General features: G+C 37.1%; 1 protein-coding gene across 3 annotated transcripts; it reads left to right on the top strand.

Moving 5' to 3' along the window:
• Positions 1-7257: 7257 nt before the first annotated feature.
• On the top strand, positions 7258-20206 carry ubn1 (ubinuclein 1). 3 transcript variants are annotated; one of them, XM_073842801.1, is made up of 18 exons: positions 7258-7645; positions 8801-8969; positions 9874-9975; positions 10184-10282; positions 11162-11302; positions 11429-11526; positions 11643-12066; positions 12147-12217; positions 12323-12452; positions 13102-13220; positions 13332-13445; positions 13582-13725; positions 14095-14145; positions 14310-14349; positions 14468-14896; positions 16398-16635; positions 18558-18656; positions 20111-20206. In XM_073842801.1, exons 1-18 carry the CDS (start codon positions 7464-7466, stop codon positions 20161-20163), a joined length of 2703 nt encoding a protein of 900 aa, XP_073698902.1. In that variant the 5' UTR covers positions 7258-7463; the 3' UTR covers positions 20164-20206. The 3 variants fall into 3 exon arrangements, with proteins under 3 accessions (XP_073698902.1, XP_073698903.1, XP_073698904.1); XM_073842803.1 differs by having other exon boundaries at positions 7510-7645; positions 8666-8969; XM_073842802.1 differs by lacking the exon at positions 18558-18656.
• Positions 20207-20643: the final 437 nt, after the last annotated feature.

The following is a 20643-nucleotide window of genomic DNA, read 5'->3' as shown; positions in this document are numbered from 1 at the left end:
TCTCCCTGCTCTCCTCCTCCATTACCGAGAATTAATTCCACTTTATTTATCCAATTTCTCCAGCTGCCAGAATGTTAATTTGAGTTGAAATTTCTCACCACTCGCTCGCCTGCGCTGACCCTCGGTAGCACCCGGATGGCGTGTAGTAATAACCTAAATCTTTCAACAGAGAGGCACGATAATTGTTACCTTATTAGCATGCAAATTGTTTAATTAATATTATTAAGAAGAAGCATATAATCCGTTCGTCACTTGACCCCGCAGTCTGTTGGCTGGCCGCCTCTCTGCATTTCAATGTGTTCATTTCAAACCAGCACTTCCAAAAAAAAAAAAGAGGCCTCTCTACTAGCGCTATAGTCGCTTTCAAAGCACACATTCCCTGCGTGAGCGCGCGTTTGACGCGACTTGGTTTGTATCTCTCTCCTTCACTCTTTATCCCCAAACATTTCATCACTTGGCATACAGGAATTATGGAAATCGTTTCATTCTGCCCCTCCCCCGACATCTAAGTTCAATAATTGGCTTCTTGTCGTTTGCTTTTTGAAAACCGCTTCTTGAAAGGGCACCCCTCCAGTTCTGAGCAAGCGGTATCCGCTAGACGCATGCGGCTCCTGGGTAGACAACCCTTGACATGCGGCCCCTGCGAAGCGTTGCAAGGCGCCCGTTGTTTTTAATCCGGCAGAGTGAGTGTGTCAGACGTGCGGGCTTTAATTAACTTGATAATAATACGTACTCAAGCCTCATAAGGGCTAGGGTTCAGTGCGTTTCCACTTTTATCACACTTTCACTACTTTCAATCTGTATATCTGAGGGCGATATTATAAAAAAAAAAAAAAAACTATCAACTTGTCAAAATTCAACGCATCACATAATCAATTTATTACGTTTGAATCCGGTATGGAAACACACTTGAACTGAGTAAAAAATACACGTATTTACACGTATAAATCAAACCAATTTAAAGAAGTTAAACAGGTCTGATATGTTTATACAGCTATTGACTTCCATACAAAGTTCAGCCAGAAAAAAGGAAATGGCTTGTGCTCTTTATAAACTCTCTTCACCCTGAAGCTTGAAACAAGGTATTTTTAAACGATAATCATAAATAACCATTAGGCTCGAATAAAACATTTTAATTAAAAATCACTATACTACTTTTGAAGGTCTTAATTACTAAATTAACTTAATGTGAATTCATTTGTAGCTATCAAAACTGAGCTGCACATTAGTCGATGTACAGATAATTAGAGTGTGAAACGTAAATTAATTGTTGAAAGTCATTTGATCCACAAACGGAACCAATTAAAGTGTAAAACGATTTTCCTTTCTGTGTTTGTGTTTCACTCAGGCGCAGAGTTTGGTGTTTTAGTAGGAAACTAGGCTATCCCACCAGGCAAATTTGCTTCTAATCCCGCTCAGCTAATCATGCAATTAAAACTTTCCCGCGTACTAATTATCTGCAATTGTTGGGCTGACTGCAGAGAAAGCAGAAAGTAAAAGCGATTGATTCCGAGTTTTAATTCACTTCATTTCTGATTGAGAAAGAAAGAGAGAGGAGAAAAAAAAGAACGTAATTCTCCTTCAAATTACCTTATTCAGCCTTGACAACCTACAATGCCCTTCAGAAATCTTACCTTGGTCTGCATTTATGAGGTAGGGCAAAATGGAATCCTTTTAATAACAATAACTCAAACTTCTATTAGAGTAATAATTTCATTTCAATTAAAACTGACTTATCACCTTTTGCTAAAACGTGCTTAATATGCCAAAATTATCAATGCTTGACGGACCCCGAGCAGGGATTGTCTAATTGTAATCAGCGAATCGAAGGTGCTTGTCGCTTCCCGTTGCCTCGCACTGGTATGCACGGAAATAGAACTAATTTACTTGCCTCCCCAGGGAAATCCACCGAACAGATTAACATTTTCAAAATATAGTAATGATATCATTCGAGCAACGGCGATGACGCCAATTTTTTCCGAGCCTTTGTCAGAGTAATTTACATATTTTTGCAGTCCACTATTTTCTCCCTTTAATCACTTTGAAACTGAAGGACACATTAATGTAGTAGCACTTGCACGTGGGAGTGCGCGCTCCCGTGTCTTTGTGCTTTGTGCTAAAAGCATATTGATTCTATCCATCATCTGAAAAGTGAGGAAAATGAGCAGAAAAGACCTGTGACACGACTTCATTGATGATCAGGCAGGTACCACAGCTGTCAAAAACTTCAACTGTCATGTGGAAAAAGAAACCATTCCTTTATCGCCACCTAGCGTCGTGTCGTTTTAAATGGCTTAATGTACTGTAAGGTGCAAAGGTGTCAAAAAGTACGCGCTTTAACTTTATCTGAAAGCTGAATAAATAAGATTTCCATTAATGTATGGTTTGTTAGGACAGGAACATATTTGGCCGAGATACAACTATTTGAAAATCTGAGGGTGCAAAATCAAAACATTGAGAAAATCGTCCAATTTAAGTTCTTAGCAATGCCCAAGATAACAAAAAGGAGCATTATTTATATTATATATAATAATAAACAATACATTTGAAAACACGTGGTCAGTTCATAGAACTCTACTTTTTGGGCCCATATTGGTTTCATACATTTATTACAAAAAAAAGTTGATTTATTCACTTTAAACACGTCAAGTGATGTAAAATATTTTTATTACAACCTAATAATTTTCAAAAAGTTTCAAACAAATTTTAAATGAAAGCACCGCCATGGGGCTCTAAAAAAGTACTCTCTAGTCACCATGACAACAATGTCTTTTTTAAAAACTTACAAAAACTTCTTTTCAAAGCGTACGTACATAAATAAATAGAAAAATACTGAAAATGAAATAAATAAATGATTTAAAGAGTTAAATGATGAACTTCCCTCTCATATTTTTTTTTATTTGTCAGTGAAGGCATATTGATGACAAGAAGTGCTTACTCCCTCCCTCTCTCTAAATAAACAAATCTCTTCTACACTGCATGTGACTCGTGTCATCCGCCTTGATATCAATCAGGTTCTTGATGTGCACTGACCGCGGTCTTTCGTGAGGGCCCTGAATAGTTAATATCTCTTTGTTATCCACGCTGTTCTAATCCCCCGGTGGCTCGCGGGCTCACGGTTGTTCGGATCGGGTACAATGAAGCATGGGAGGAGGAGCGTCAACTATTATTTTCGGCCGGCGCGGCCATCTGCTGCGAGCAGGAAACCCAACACCCCAGAGACGCCCCAGTATCCACACTGTAAACTAGCGAAGATGTTTTAATTAAGGCGAGGCAGGTTAACTCCGCTGCTTAATGAATTGCCTTCACTGGCCTCCCCTTGTCTTCCAGAAGTGCTTCTTGTCTCGGCCTCCTCCAAAAACAATGTAGAACATTGCTTCTAATCCTGAACCATGAGTACTGCACATTTGGGTTTCTCCTTTATTATATAGTCATCATAGCAACAACTAAACCTGATGTGTCAGTTCCAAAAGGCACCCAAAATAATGTGTAAATCTTATCCACCTTTTTCTTTAACACGAACGTTAGCCTATAAGTGAGACTTCCGGTTCTTTAGCCGTGAAATAAGGAGAAGAATAACAACCTGCAGTAAATGTTGTGCTCATAATTAGGGTAATGCATTAAAATAATATGGTAAGACACCAGTTTTCAATATCAAACAGCAAAACAAGTTTTGTACAGCTTAAAATAGCTGGATGCTGGAAGCCAGACCCATAAAATTTACAAATGGCCACACCCAATCTTACGGGAAGAAAAAGGAGGATAAGATTTATTAATTTTCTTTAGACTACATGGTGGGGAAAATGCCAGTAGGCCTAAATTTCACTAATAATTACAAAGAAACGACAGGTAACACATTTCATTAAACGTGAAACTTTTAAGTAGAAAGACTTTTTTTGTTAAAACATACTCTTATAATCATTTTTTACACCTTTGAAAATAAATCTTTTTTTTTTTTTTAGTTTTTAATCAGCCTCGCTAGGTTAAATGAACAATTATGCAAAAGCATATTTTCAGTAAACTTGTCTAAATATTATAACAATAAAAAAAAAAATCTATAATTTGTTCTCCAGTACCAAAAGATGTTTCTCAGTGATGTTATGCAGTTAAGCAAAGTAAAGGAGGTGTAAATTGTGTGCCAAAATAATTAGACTATCAATTAAATACATAATTGTGTTTATGGTACCCAAGCCTAATTAAATGTACTTAATTTTTTGCTTAATTAGGCTACTCACAGCGCTTCCTAGTGGCGATCTGAGTCCTCGCGTCCTCCATAAACTTTATTTCGTCTTATACAGTAGACTATAATGATATCGTTCATAGACTTTATAGCAATAATACCATATGATTACACTGCACACATCCGCACTAATAAAAGTACCAGCTGTGGGAGTAAGTATCTTGGCCAAAAGTAAGTATCGTAAGTCAAACTTGTTTTACATGCAGCTTTTTCTTGAACCACCCACTGATGGATGCATTTGGCCGTCGTGCTCGGATCTAACTGGTTAATTAAAAACAGCTCATGTTTGCTCAAGTTAATAAAAGGACTAAATTATTCACTTTGGGGACCCGAGTCCCAGAGCGCCTTAAATCATCCCGGGACAATATTGTAACTCTCTCTGCGCTCTGATGAAACGCTGAGGGGTCCTGTCACTGGTCGGAACCCCCTCCTCACTTTCCATCTGTCCCTCTTTGTCCTCCCTATAAAGCGTGTGTATTTTAGCTCATTGTCTTTCACACATTTATTGACACCTTTTTTAATTCGGCGCTTCTGTCGGCCTTCTCAAGCCGCGGGGCGCCAATCTCTTCCGCTCCATTAGCTCATTGAAACAGGAGTCTGGTTAAACAAAAGAGATGCAATCTGATCCACTGTCCTCTTCTCCCTCTCTCTCTCGCTCTCTGAGGCCATACATGTCTCTCTCGCACACCACGGGTTTTCGCGCCCTGTTTGTCAGTGAGACTGGCCTGTTCGTTCGCAAGCCAGCGGGGAGGGGGATCTTATTAGCATTAAAAGCCTACACCGTGAAATTCATTTATAATTGCTAGAGAGAGAGAGATAGCGAAAGCATATGCGTCCCGAATTACGTTTGAATAAGTTTGTGATATGTTAACATGGAATGGAATGCGACAGACTGCAATTATGACGCCTTTGTGACTGTCAAATTCGATTCATAAGAGGCTCGTTCCACGGTGAGCGCCCGTAGAGAAGAAGGTGAGGTGAATCTTAATGCAGCTAAAGAGAAGGCTTAGACACTTCCACTGGAGGAAACGAAATGCAGACCGAACAACAATATTAAAAAGTCGCTAAAATGACCTGCCCTTATTGCCAGTGTTTCCTGATGCTTGTGCAATCTGTGTGAAATTGCCAGGGTACCTTTTAAAACGATCTTGTCTATCATTCATATCATGTAGTACTAGAGAGACAGACACTGGTTGGTGGTGATGATGAACCAGGTGTGCTACCATCTGGCAGATTCAGTCCTATATACTCTCTCTCTTTCTCTATCAACGAAAGTGTCTCCCCTCTACAAAAAGAGTTTGAGATGTGCAAAATGTGCAATGCTGAACCAGGATTGCCTATATTAGGCAAAAGACAAGTGGCAATGGTTAGTAGTGTAACGTGAAGGCCAAGACACATGAACTCCTTATTAAGATCTCCACAGTTTTCTGTCATATCTGTTGCAAAGCATTTAAGACTGCTCTAAGACTGAAAGACAAATTAACAATATACAAATAATTTAAAAACAATTATGTCCATTGGACATAAATCCAGAATAAGAATCACATTACATTTTTGAGAATGACATGATCTAAAATATTAAATTACCTGTCAATATGTCAGTTTCTCTTTAGTCATTGTTTTTAATTATCCTATATAAGTACCTAATTTACTCGGTAATGATCAAGACCTAAAATGCAAGTTATTCATTAATTTGACTGACAGTTTCACAGACTTAGACTGACTGTATGTATTCTGACACTCACATCCCAAATTAGCAGTTTGAAAATCACTTATTCCCTTCAGTTTTAAGAAATCTGCTGCCATCTACTGGTCACCTTCACAACCAAACAGCTGAGGCTTGAAACCTTCATTAATATACAGTTTAAGTCAAAAGTTTACATACACCTTGCAGTGTCTGCAAAATGTTATCTAAAGAGGGATCATACAAAATGCATGTCATTTTTTATTTAGTATTGACCTGAATAAGTTATTTTACATAAGAGACGTTTACATATATCCACAAGAGAAAATAAGTTGAATTTATAAAAAATAACCCTGTTCAAAAGTTTACAAAATAATACTGTGTTGTTACCTGAATAATCCAGCCATAGTTGTTCACGAGTCCCTTGTTTTTTTCTGAACAGTTAAACTGCCTGCTGTTCTTCAGAAAAATCCTTCCAGAAAAATCCTCAGTGTGAAAAGACGGATCTCAAAATCATACAGTCATTGTTGGAAAGGGTTCAAATATGCACAAATGCTAAAAGACCAAAGAATTTGTGGGACCTGAAGGATTTTTCTGAAGAACAGCGTTCAAGACAAACAAGGGACTCATGAACAACTATCCCTTAACAAAAAACATATCTGTGGATCATTCAGGTAACAAGACAGTATTGAGAATCAAGTGTATGAAAACTTTTTCTGGGTCATTTTTATAAATTCTATTATTTTCTCTTTTTGACTACATGTAAACCGTCTTTTATGTTGGACATCTTATTCAGGCAAGTACTAAATAAAAAAAAAAAAATAAATAACATGCATTTTGTATGACAGGATGACCCTTCTTTGGACTGGATTGAAATCGGAACAAGTTGCAGTACATGTATTTGACAGACTCGTCTGTAAGTATTTAGTAGTAAATGTCTGTCAGCTTCAGTATATGAACTGACAGTATCTATTCAGCACCATGGACAGCGCCACCGTGTTGCTTTTGCACGATAGCAGTGTGTGGACATTACATAAATCCAAGTAGCCTACAATTCAGCTTCAGATATTATGCCTAGTTGGTTACGAGGTTTATAATAAAGTTATAGCAAATGAGAAAAGGAGGATTTCATAAATTCAAGCGTTGCAGTAAGTCTATTACTGTTCTCCACCCTTACCTGTTAGTATATAAACATCAACGCGATTAGTGTAACAGTAAAATAATGTTCCTTTCCTAATGATAAAGTCAGGCGCAGGATGATGACGACTACACTGACTAGGCAGTGGTCCGTCCAATGAAAGCAGTTAACTGTGATTTTGGAAATAGTAGTGGGTGTCCATATCAGTGATGACATTTCTCTAGTAAAAACGTATCGCTACCAGCGTTATTGATCGTCAATACTAGAAACGAACAGAAAGGCTTGTGATCGCCAAGGTGAACCATCGACCAATCCATATTTGGAGATAAAGACCGTCTGTCTCCTATTTGCGCTCTGCATGCGAAAACGACAATTCTCCACTGCCATGATAACTCAAGCGAATGCTTTATGGAGAGTATTCGACTATCGGCGTGAGAACGGCTGCGCGATTCACCGAGGGCCGCGGAGATAGAATGAAACGAACGCTTTCGAAGAGATTGGCTGATGGAGACTTCTTCAGAACATGTCATACAAGACAGGATATCGACGATTCACCATTACATGACATGGATGAACATCCGTGGTATGTTTTATTTCTAGATTTTTGTCCAGTGTCTATCAGTAGTTCTCAAACAGGAGACATTTTGTAAAACACACAGATATATAATCGCTAGCGCCACAGCAAGGATAACTACGCTCTAAATAATGTACTCAAAGTGGTTAATATTTTGTACTAACGTTTTTTTTTTATCGCACAGTCGATATGATAGACAGAAAATATATATTTTTACGCCTCAATTGCGTCACTGCGTGACATCGAGACGTTTTAAGAGCCTCACTACCACTTTCAATCTGGTATTACATAAATTGTTATAAAATGTTTTGCCACAGGCCTACGCATTTAAAAGTAAAGAGTTTATCAAATAAACAGGGGTAGAGATAGAAACATCAAACAAGACTTTGGTTTTGTCTATTTATAGGTTATATTTATCTTAATTAAAGCGCAGTTTTAAAGTTAAAGGCCTACTTATAGCCTACAAAAACATATACTAGCGCCTTTTTAAGGCTTCTAACATGTATTCAAGACTAGTTAGCATTTATTTTCATATTCGATTTAATTTGTAGAAGCTGTTGAAAATTCCTAATGAGATAACAAAAAAAGTGTCTTTCTTAAGTTTTAATCAATTTACCTAACATTTTTGGTAGTTGGTAAATAATCCGGTGTTGGCACAAATGATCAAAAGTTTAAAAGAAAACAAAAACATTGTAATGTAGCTAACGTGTAACGTGTAATGTAGCTACGTTTATATTTTCACTACGCTTTTTAATCATCGTTTTTAATCATCGTTTGGTCTGGCTTCGTTTCAAAAGACGTTATTAATACTTTCCATCAATTAAAAAAAAAATCTGCTCTGCAAAAATAACAGCAAATGCGGTTGTCAAATGCTTCCCTTCGTCGTTACTCCAAACCTAAAAATGTTTCGTCAGCTGAAACATGCAAATTGTCTCGAGTAGGCCTCCAGGAGCATGGTTGGTAAGCGCTGCTCGCCTCAAAGACCCTTTTAAGGACGAAAAGTGACTCTTACTTCAATTGGCTTCACAGGTTCATAATTAATCAAGCAAACTCGCACCTGTTCGGGAAGAATCGTGGAGTGTTGCTATCGGTCTGAGCAATGGCCGCTCCAAGAAGAATTCAGCTCACCGCACTCTCAAGCAATGCATACTTTCCTCTTCCCAGCATCCCCAATGCCAGCGACCAGCCTGACAAACAGGGTTTACCTGCGGCGACGCCAGCGGTTGGATCGCCGCCACCTCTGCTTGCTGCAACAAGAGTGGAATTGAAACTCTTCGAGTCGGATGAACAACGCTGCCCGGAGTTTAGCTACCCGGATTTGATAAGCGCAAAAGTAAACATTGACATTGAATTTCATGTTTGTTATTGAAATCATGATTTTTAAGCATTTTAAGCTTAATTTTTACACTGTTTGCAAGTATGCAAGAACAAACAGTATGACAATATCTATGCTTTGAGTGTGCATGTAATAGTTTTCAATCAAAACATTTTTGGAGTTTGCACTTATGTCATGGTTTGATCAGTTACCCTGATGCGTGGACATATTGGCGATATTCGGATGTAAACAGCTTTGATTGCATGGTTAATGTACTACTGAATATGGTTTGCTGCTAATTTATGCTGTATAAACCACAGAAAAAATGTGTGGAAGCTACTAAATCATATAGAGAAGAACTTAAGCAGGAAAGGGCGCAATATTTTGACAAACAAAAGTTAATAGGTGGTAAAGATACGCACAAGCAGTATTAATTAAGATATTGGCCTAATATGTCACCTACCTGACTGGAAATAATTAGAACAAACACAAATGTTGTCAAGATTCTTGCCCTGGAAATCCTGGTTCAGTTTGGCCAACCACAAACGCCTTTTGTTCCACATTTTTTGAACTCTTCTCTTTGATTTGTTGTATCTTTTGTCAGTCTGTAGTACCTCAGTTGTTTTTCCTTGACTGACCGATTAGTACAGCTCAAAACATGACAATAATTGACCATTTTCAGCAGCAATAATAAGCTAAATATGCGTTTCGTTCGGTTCAGTTGCATTGTTTACATTCAGTGCTGCCAATATGGCCGATTGATGACGCTTTGTGAAAACGCTCTACTGATATGTGTATTTTTCTGGTATTTAGTTAAAATGGGTTTTAATTGCTTTTTCAAGTTTTTAGTCAATTTGCCTACAAGTCCTTGATGATTACACCAGTTCTGGGTGGGAGAATCAGTCCTTTTTTCTCATTTAAGGAAACCACTGAGAAAAAGAAACCACAAACATTAGATGTGGTGGTGGAGGACAAGGAGAGAGATGAACTGGAGGCACTTGCAAAAAAGTTTGAAGCAAAATATGTGAGTATGAATTCTGCCAAGATAATATTTCTAGCTTTATCACAATGCTGTTAGTGCTGTGGAGACAAAGTACATTTCAAAAGTTGAAAAAGTCTTAGTTACACTGCACTTGTATATGGTATGATTCAACAGGATTAGGTAAATATGTACAATTTAGTGATTTGTGTGTTTAAAGCTATATATTAATATCCATTATTTTCTTGTTTAGGCTGTAGCTGGCAATAGGAAAAAAGACAGAATACAGGACCTGGTGGATATGGGCTTTGGTTACGATGAATCTGATTCATTCATTGACAACTCTGAGGCTGTAAGTTTAGGCCAGATGATAAAACTTTACTACCAGTCAAAAGTTTTTGAACAGTAAGGTTCAGTAATGCATTTTTAAGAAGTCTCTTCTGCTCACCAAGCCTGCATTTATTTGTCCAAAGTACAGCAAAAACATTTTGAAATATTTTTACTATTTAAAATAACTGTTTTCTATTAGAATATATTTTAAAATATAATTTATTTCTGTGATTTCAATGCTGAATGTTTAGCATCATTACTCCAGTTCCATGATCCTTCAGAAATCATTCAGATATTCTGATTTACTGCTCAAAAAACATGTATTATTATGTTGAAAACCACAGAGTATTTTTTAGGTTTCTTTGATGAATAGAAAGTTTAAATGAACAGCATTTATCTGAGATAGAAATCTTTTAACATTATAAATATCTTTGTCATCCTTTTTGATAAATTATACTGACTCTAAGCTTTTGAAAGGTACAGTGTATGTTACAAACGATTTTTATTTCAGATAAATGCTGATATTTGGAAAAAAAAACTTACTCCACAGTTTTAAATATAGATAATAACAATAGTAAAAAATGTTTCATGAACAGCAAATCAGCATATTAGAATGATTTCTGAAGGATTATGTGACACTGATGTCTGGAGTAATGTTGCTGAAAATGTAGCTTTGATCACAGGAATAAATTACATTTTAAAATCTATTCAAATAGAAAACTGTTATTTAAAATGTTTACTCTTTTTGCTGTACTTTGGATAAGTGCAGGCTCGGTGCGCAAAAGAGACTTCTCTATAAAACATAAAAATCTTAGACTGGTAGTATACCTTTATCAGATTACTCCCTTTATAGAACACATGAATGTTTTCCTCAAGTCTTCTTTTTCTCTGCATGCCACAGTACGATGAGCTCGTTCCAGCTTGTCTCACCACCAGATATGGAGGCTTCTACATCAACTCTGGAACTCTGCAGTTCCGGCCAGCCTCTGATGAGGGAGCAGAGAATGAAAATGATTTTGAGGACAGTGGTTTTAAACCTAAGGTTTGCAAACACACTTAAAGTCTTTTCTTGCAAAAATGGCAATGCCAGTTTGTTGATTACAGTTTTTCAAACATTCATTTGTCACCATAAATTACTAAGTTTTACTTGGTCTGATTCCTTTCTCAGAAACGTAAGCTTAAGCAAGGAAAAGACAAGAAAATAGGGAAGAAAAAGAAAGAGGAAGACAGGCTTGATAAGATGGAAGAGGAGGAAGTCAGAAAGAGGTTTTTGCTGCTGCATGGATTACGGCGTTTACTCTTACAAAAACATTACATTTTCACTAATTCTTTCTTAAATCTCCTCATTGTTTGCTTCTTCCTCCTTCTGGTTTCTAATTCAGCACCCCACCAGACAAATCATCTGCAAAGAAGAAGAAAAACAAGAAGCCACTAAGCATCGATAAGATGCTGAAGAAGTTCCACAAGGAAAAGCTTCAGCAGCTGCAGATTTTCAACTCTAGAGAGAGAGATTCACATGCTCTCAATGACAGCGTGCAAGCTGAGGTTCAAGAACCACCCATATCAGCTGACGCTCTTCTCACGCTCATTGGTTCTGCCAGTGCAGATGACCTCCTTCAGGCAGTCAAAGCAGCAGAGCAAGATTTTGACTTAGATGGACTCTTGGCAGAGCCACAGAGCGTCGGTTCTCCAAGCCTGGAAGAAAACGGAGAGGCTCTGATAGTGACCGTCACTGAGAAACCCCCCACGTTACTTCCAGATGGTCTGCCACCTACACTAGAGCAACACATTAAGGAACTTTCCCAGGTATTGTTTGTTCTTACGGCTTTAAAGACGATTGGACAAGAGTTTGCTAAAATATATAACTTGCTTATTTTGTTCTTTAGGCTGTCAAGAAAATTGAAGGACAAAACAAGATGGAGATTTTGTCTTCAGAGCTCAACAGTGTTCTGCTAGAGTAAGTTACATTGCATTTGTTATATAAAATTTCAAATGTCGATTGCATTTTAAGCCAATGTATTGTCTCATGTTGATTCTTTCACCTTGTGTCTCTTATGTTCAGTGTGGAGGTGAACTCTAAACAGCTTAGTGGGAAAGTACGCTCCAGAATCTTCTCATACTTGGCATCACAGCTGTCCTGCAGCAAAGGCACTCTGGTTAAAAGAGCCAAAAAACTCCACAATCTACAGCAGGTCTGTGAATTTACGAAACCGCGTGGCACTTTAGCATAGCAAACATCACAAACCCATCTAAAACCACTTGAAACTAATTAGTAAAGAATTTACAACATGCTGTTCTTCAAAATTCTTCAGATCCCACAAATTCTTTGGTTTTTCAGCACTTTTGTGTATTTGAACCCTTTCCAGCAATGACTGTATGATTTTGAGATCCATCTTTTTTACACTGAGGTCAACTGAGGAACTCATATGCAACTATTACAAAGGTTTCAAATGCTTACTGATGCTTCAGAAGGAAACATGATGCATTTAGAGCCAGGGTTGTAAACATTTGAACAGAATGAGGATGTGTACATTCTTATTTTGCCTAAATATCTTTTTTTTTCATTTAGTACTAGAATTTGAAGATCAGTATAAATTTAACTTATTTTACCTTTTGTGAAGCATGTAAGGGCTGTACTAAATAGATAAAAAAAGATTTTTAGGCAAAATAAGAATGTACACATCTTCATTCTGTTCAAAAGTTTTCACCCCTGGCTCTTAATGCATCGTGTTTTCTTCTGAAGCATCAGTGAGCATTTGAACCTTCTGTAGTAGTTTATTATAATAATTTTATTCTGGATGTAAACTAATCCTTTAATGTGCTGGTCATGTATGTTAACAGGATGAACAGCTGCGGGAACTGCTGAAGAAGCTGGAGAATGCAGTTGCCAGGTCTATGCCAGAACAGATCACCCGGTTCCAGAATCACTGCCAAGCTCACTTTGAAGCCAGAGCTGCCAAGTAATCAGACATTTTTAATGTGTAAAACCTCCATCTTTTTCACTGTAGTTTTATTAACTCTATTAGAATGTAACTTCAGGTTTGATTTGTATGTTCTTATTGTGTTTCAAGACTTGAGGCTGAGAAAGAGAAGGTGATTGACGGCTCCGATGAAGAAGAAGAGGAGAGGACTGGAAAACGAGTGTTTGGGCCTCGCAAGAGGTTCAGATGGAATGAAGAGATCAGGTCAGGTCTCCCGTGTGTGTGCATGATAATTAAAAGCTTTAATGAATACCAGATCTTGTAATAAAATTGAGTATCATTCAGTTATGCAAGCACTGGTCATCGGTATAAACAAATATCACTGTATGGACTTTTACAGGGAGTTGCTCTTTGAGATTGTCAATATGAAGATGATTATTTATGATTCAGAGTCGTCCGCATGCTCTAGTTTGGAAGAGTATCTGAAAGCTTTCCTAGAGGCTGATGTTAAACCACTTTGGCCTAAAGGATGGATGCAATCCAGGTACGCAAAGCAAATCATTGATCCTGAAATTTTGGAGTCCTGTTAAGTTGTTCATAATTTACAATAAACATTTACAAGTAATTTATCACAGCGTCTCTTTGTTCTGTGGATGTTTGTTGCTCTTGATGAGTTTTCAGCATCATTAGGCCTACTCCAGTCTTCAGTATTACATTTTGTCTAATGTCTTTACTGTCACTTTTGATTAATGCATACATACAAGTATACATTTCTTATAAAAACAAATCTGATTAACAAATAAAAAAACAAACAATAGTGTTCATGCCTTATTATATATAAAACATCATGCATATACAAAAAAGTATAATTGTCATTAATAATTTCCTGAATTTGTCATGGGATTTTTATTAGGATTCTGCTTATAGAAACCCGAAAAGCACATGGCCACATCACTGGTGTTGTGTAAGTATGATTCTACACTATTACACTTCCTAGATATTTAGCCAACCCTTCTGAAGAAAATGGTTCATTATTTTTCTAACTCTTTTATGAAAAAGAAAAATCAACAAGTGGATCCTTTAACCAAAGTTCATACAAATAAATTACCCTTTCTGTTCATTTTACAGGGCAAGGAAGAAGCCAATAGGTACAACAAAACTAAAAAAGGTACATCAGAAAAAAATGCATATTCCTTTCTTAGAGTACATTGACTATTTCATACTTTAGGAAAATATACTTGCATGTTTTTTTCCAAACCTTGATCTTTCCCATGTTGAATGCACAGGTCAGCGCTGCCCCTGAGGACAGTAGGAATAACCCAGAAATTCAGGGCCCACCAGCAATGAAACGCAAGCGTCTGAGCGTGCCTGTGAGCATGCAACCTGAAGCCACTCTGAGCACCACTGCCAAAACACCATCAAACACACAAACATCTGCCACCTTCTCTGCACATTCATCTAATCAGAACCATCATACCAGCACTCAGAGAAGTCCGGTGACTGCAGAGGGCGCTGGATCAGTCCAGATGATGTGGACCAAGTCTGCAATGGATTCAGAGTCAAAGCGACTCCAGGTTGGAGAGAGGGCGACTCCAAAACTGACGCTGGTGGCTCCGCCAGATAGTGCAGAGGGTGACTGTCCATCGGTGATGCAGGGAGTTGCCAGACTGCTCACTACAACCTCAGTGGGCGACACCCCGGTTTCTATGGCAGCTGTAAGTTGTTTAAAAGAAAATGCAAGAAATATTAGATGTAATAATTTATGTTTATACAACGGTTCTTTCTTGTCCCTAATCTGATTGGCTGAGTGTGATATTCGACTGATATTGGAACTCCAACCGTTTCATCTTTTGTATCACTCCGCTTGCATTTTTTCTTGCCTAGCTTGTCATGGCGGACAACTAAATCCACTATAATTTTAAAAATATTACAGTTTTTAAGGAATGTAGCTTTAAGAGTTTTTATTTAGAGAATGTACTTGTTTATTAATAAAGATAACATCTATTTGAAAATTGACTTTGTTTTCGGAGATGTGAGCTCCAGGGCATCTGCACTCATGAACCCACTGAAAACAGCCTTACCTCTGCCAGATCTCCTGGAATTTGCAGCTGACTTTATCTATAGTGGTTAAACATTTGGGGTAACTCTAACAGGCATTTTTTGATCTCCTTAATCTATTGTTTGTTTCAGAGCAAATAGTTTTGGCTGAGAAAAAAAAAACTCATGTTATGAGTTGTGTAATTTCAATGCTGTATAACAGAGCACTGCCTTTGTACTTTTGACTGAATTGTTGTTTATTAAATATTTTATATAAATAATATTTAGTATTGGGGAAAATGGTGTGGGTGCATTAATGATGGTGATTTTAGTTATATTATTCCGCCAATAGATGGTAACGAGACTGTTTTATAAGTGATTCATGAAGTAAAGACTTTTATATTGAAGGAGACAGGGTTATAAACAAGTTATTTATTTTTACTGAAAAACATTTTGTAAGATGCAGCTAATGAATGCACTGAGCAGCAGTCAGAAAATCGCCAGAAATCACTCTTAACAGATAAAAGGATAGTACGTTGAAGATATGGCTTTCCTCAGTGGACATTCAAACTAATGTTTTTTTGTGAATATGAGATTAAACTGAAGAATGAATGCCGTATTAAATGCAGGTAATCACACTCACTCAGTCCATCTCTCTCTCTCTCTCTCTCTCATAATACTCTACATAATACAGTGAGCTTTTTGAAGTTTTTGAATTGGTAAAAGAGGCTTGGGCTCAGCTGTTAAACCGTAAACTTTAGATTTGAATCCATGGCGGAAGTAGTTCCATCAAAAGATGGTTTTTAAAGACACTGTGTTCCTGTTCCTTATGTATTTACACACTTGTGCCTTCGAACTGTTGTATAATCACACTATCACACTCGTAGGCATGCGATTATGGTTGTATATACAGGCATATCGCACTGCTACTTGTGTGATATTGCTCATAGAAAGTTTGAAATTGTACCATTTGTACAATTGTAAACATTATAGATGTGTTTACTGTCTCATTTGATCAATTTAATGCATATATTTTATATATAACACTCTTCTAAAAAGTTCAGCCTATTACTTTGGAGTCCGAAAGGGAAGGGATTTGTCTGAGGCACTAAGGTTTTTAAAGGTTTTGTTTGTAGTTGGACTGAATAATACTTACATTTTTCTTTGCTTGTTTTTCAGGCAGCTGGTGAGATCTCCTGTGGAAACCCAGCGCTTCCCACTCCTTCTCTGTCGCTCCTTCCATCCTCCTACCCCACCACAATACAGCCGAGTGTTTTACCGAGCTTTGCCCCCCTGCATGCTCTCCCGTTCCCTGGGCTCAGCCCTGGGACCAAACTCCCTGGACAGCCTCAGGCCTGCAAAGGAGCTGTTTTTCCTGGCCCAGCACCTGGAACTTTCCAGCACGGTCTCGCACACGGTGAGCAGATATTGATCCTGAAAATAACCTAGAAATTAGTAAGCTTCATCTCTTTGTTTAAAGGTGGAGTGTGTTATTTATGCTCCAATTGCTGTACAAAACGGAACTGATTCCAAAGAGGTTTTCTCTTTCAGAATGCATTTCAAAATGATACACTTCACCTTTAACTACATACAGGGAATTAATAAATTCATAATCTCTGTCCCATATACAGTCGTGGCCAAAAGTTTTGAGAATGACACAAATATTAGTTTTCACAAAGTTTGCTGCTAAACTGCTTTTAGATCTTAGTTTCAGTTGTTTCTGTGATGTACTGAAATATAATTACAAGCACTTCATACGTTTCAAAGGCTTTTATCGACAATTACATGACATTTATGCAAAGAGTCAGTATTTGCAGTGTTGGCCCTTCTTTTTCAGGACCTCTGCAATTCGACTGGCCATGCTCTCAATCAACTTCTGGGCCAAATCCTGACTGATAGCAACCCATTCTTTCATAATCACTTCTTGGAGTTTGTCAGAATTAGTGGGTTTTTGTTTGTCCACCCGCCTCTTGAGGATTGACCACAAGTTCTCAATGGGATTAAGATCTGGGGAGTTTCCAGGCCATGGACCCAAAATTTCAATGTTTTGTCCCCGAGCCACTTAGTTATCACTTTTGCCTTATGGCACGGTGCTCCATCGTGCTGGAAAATGCATTGTTCTTCACCAAACTGTTGTTGGATTGTTGGAAGAAGTTGCTGTTGGAGGGTGTTTTGGTACCATTCTTTATTCATGGCTGTGTTTTTGGGCAAAATTGTGAGTGAGCCCACTCCCTTGGATGAGAAGCAACCCCACACATGAATGGTCTCAGGATGCTTTACTGTTGGCATGACACAAGACTGATGGTAGCGCTCACCTTTTCTTCTCCAGACAAGCCTTTTTCCAGATGCCCCAAACAATTGGAAAGAGGCTTCATCGGAGGATATGACTTTGCCCCAGTCCTCAGCAGTCCATTCGCCATACTTTTTGCAGAAGATCAATCTGTTGCTGATGTTTTTTTTGGAGAGAAGTGGCTTCTTTGCTGCCCTTCTTGACACCAGGCCATCTTCCAAAAGTCTTGGTCTCACTGTGCGTACAGATGCGCTCACACCTGCCTGCTGCCGCCATTCCTGAGCAAGCTCTGCACTGGTGGCACTCCGATCCCGCAGCTGAATCCTCTTTAGGAGACCATCCTGGCGCTTGCTGGACTTTCTTGGATGCCCTGAAGCCTTCTTAACAAGAATTGAACCTCTTTCCTTGAAGTTCTTGATGATCCTATAAATTGTTGATTTAGGTGCAATCTTAGTAGCCACAATATCCTTGCCTGTGAAGCCATTTTTATGCAACGCAATGATGGCTGCACGTGTTTCTTTGCAGGTTAACAATGGAAGAACAATGATTTCAAGCATCACCCTCCTTTTAACATGTCAAGTCTGCCATTCTAGCCCAATCAGCCTGACATAATGATCTCCAGCCTTGTGCTCGTCAACATTCTCAGCTGAGTTAACAAGACGATTACTGAAATAATCTCAGCAGGTCCTTTAATGACAGCAATGAAATGCAGTGGAAAGTTTTTTTTGGGATTAAGTTAATTTTCATGGCAAATAAGGACTATGCAATTCATCTGATCACTCTTCATAACATTCTGGAGTATATGCAAATTGCTATTATAAAAACTTAAACAGAAACTTTTCCAGTTTCCAATATTTATGTAATTCTCAAAACTTTTGGCCACGACTGTACACCAGAGTTTTTGTATTCTTGTTCTTGTGTGCAATGGATAGAATGAATGTACTGAAGCATAACTCTGTTTAAAGCTCTTTGCTCCATCGCTGTAATGTTGCATTTGTCATCCTGGTGTTTTCTTCTTCTTCTTCCTCCTCCTCTCTTTCCTATTTCAGGTAACTCCATGCTGTGCTCTAGCACACTTCATCTTCTGTCTGTCCCTGTTTCTTCTCCTGCTCCTCTTCATTCTTTAACACCATGGCTCTTTGGTTTAGGTAAATTTACACACCTTTTGGGAAAGAGGGACAGTTGAAACGCTCACATTGTTCATTGTGTTCATCTTAATTAGAGCTGCACAATATGTTAAAATAAATTCCATGGGAAAAAAAAAAAGTAAAACATTTTTTTTTTTTTTTTTTACTATTCTTATATTTTAAATATATGTTACAGTATTATTATTACAACACACACTACCAGTCAAAAGTTTTTGAATAGTATGATTTTTCATGTTTTTTAAATAAGTCTCTTCTGCTCTTCAAGCCTGAATTAATGTCATCCAAAATACAGCAAAAGCAGTAAAATTTTGAATAATTTTTACTATTTAAAATAAGTCTTTTACATTTGAATATATTTTAAAATGTATTTTTTCCCTGTGATTTCAATGCTGAATGCTGAAAAATTCCTGGGAAAAAAATTGTACCCAACTGTTATTATTATTGGTTTCTGAAAGATCATAAATAAATTACATTTTAAAATGTATTCAAATAGAAAGTTGTTTTAAATAGTAACTTGGTGAGCAGAAGAGAGTGCTTTAAAAAAACATTTAAAATCTTACTTTTGACTGGTAGTGTATTTACTATATTAATATTTTATCTAATATAGCAATCTCAATAAATAATACATAATCAATAATCACAATAAAATCGTAATTTCATATAAATAAAAAAACATATACAACAATTAGTTTCTAAGCAAAAAGCAGATGCACTCTCATCACCCCACAAACTCTAGACTGATTAATTTTTAAATCTAAATATTAAAAATATTAATTTTCTAATCTATTCAAGTCATCTGGTGAAATTTTTTTTTTTTCATATATTATAAAATATAAAACAACTTCAAATATATCACAGAAAAAAATATTGGAATTTCAGTTTTTCCAATATTGTGCAGCTCTTGTTTTAATGTTTGCTTGCATTATGCATCTTTCTTTAGTCCTGCTTTTTCTTTAGCTGACTGTTTTGAGTTTATCTTATGAACTTTCTTTAAAGTTTTACCAGTAATGCATGCCTAGCTTGTTTTTTAGTTTTCTGGTAGTCTGAGTTTTAGTTTGCCTGATCATCTCTAGTATTTCATATAGTAATACAATTATTTTTTTTATGTTATAGTTTACATAAATATAGAAACGTACACAATTTAACTTAATACATCTTTTTTTTTTTTGACATCATAAAGCAGACTATACGATGTCAGTGTTTAAGTTGTAGTGTTTTAAAAAGCAACATGACTCCAAATGGACTCCAAATCGATAAATTCATTGAATTAATTTAAGCCTTGTCATATTTTAAATCATCAAATATTCTTTTATATGAAGGAATTGCCAAAATATGGAAGTAAAATGGGTCATGAGTGTTTCATGTTGATTGGTTAAATTAAGCCTGCATTACATTGAACAATCCCATCAGTGTTATTTTGAGAGATAAAATAACATTTTGTTTTTATGACACAGATGGAAGCCAGATCCACACAGATGGTCTAAACGCTCGGAGAAAACTACATTAATGGCCATAAATAAAATAAAAGACGGCTGTTACTTAAAAATTTGCTACTTTTCCTAAGATCATGAAGATGGATTAAAGATGGACTTGAATTCCAGTTGAAAGAGCAGATGATGAGGCATTTCATTTGTATATTTCAGAATCAAAACTTTTTCAAAATGAATGTTTATTTGTGGGAAAAAAAGCACTGAACAAGAACGGACATAAGAACTATAATGTGAGTCTTTTTGTTTTTCACAGTATTGAGATTATAATTATAATTTGAATGATATGACCAGCCATGTGACCTCAGTGCAGTGATATGCGCTTGTTGTAATGCACTTACTTTAAACTTTAGGGCAGATACTTGAGTGAATTCTTCTGTATTCATACCTTATCAATTGCCATTTCTCTCTCAGAGGTGATCTGCCAGTGAAGATCCACAATCCTAACCTATTTATGAAATGAACAATAGTCAATTCCAAGTGGTGTGGTTTCCACGCTA

This window comes from Garra rufa, chromosome 6, assembly GCF_049309525.1.
Source record: "Garra rufa chromosome 6, GarRuf1.0, whole genome shotgun sequence".
In the NCBI taxonomy this organism is placed as follows: domain Eukaryota; kingdom Metazoa; phylum Chordata; class Actinopteri; order Cypriniformes; family Cyprinidae; genus Garra; species Garra rufa.
The sequence above is the reverse complement of the archived record's forward strand: the minus strand, read 5'-3'. Positions and strand labels throughout refer to the sequence as shown.

Excerpts from the sequence above, each read along its gene's own strand:
- ubn1 (XM_073842801.1), top strand. The coding sequence starts at position 7,464 with ATGCTTTATGGAGAGTATTCGACTATCGGCGTGAGAACGGCTGCGCGA. Across the intron at positions 9,976-10,183 it reads AAAAGTTTGAAGCAAAATAT|GCTGTAGCTGGCAATAGGAA; the intron begins GTGAGTATGAAT and ends TTTCTTGTTTAG. Across the intron at positions 16,636-18,557 it reads CCAGCACGGTCTCGCACACG|GTAACTCCATGCTGTGCTCT; the intron begins GTGAGCAGATAT and ends TTCCTATTTCAG.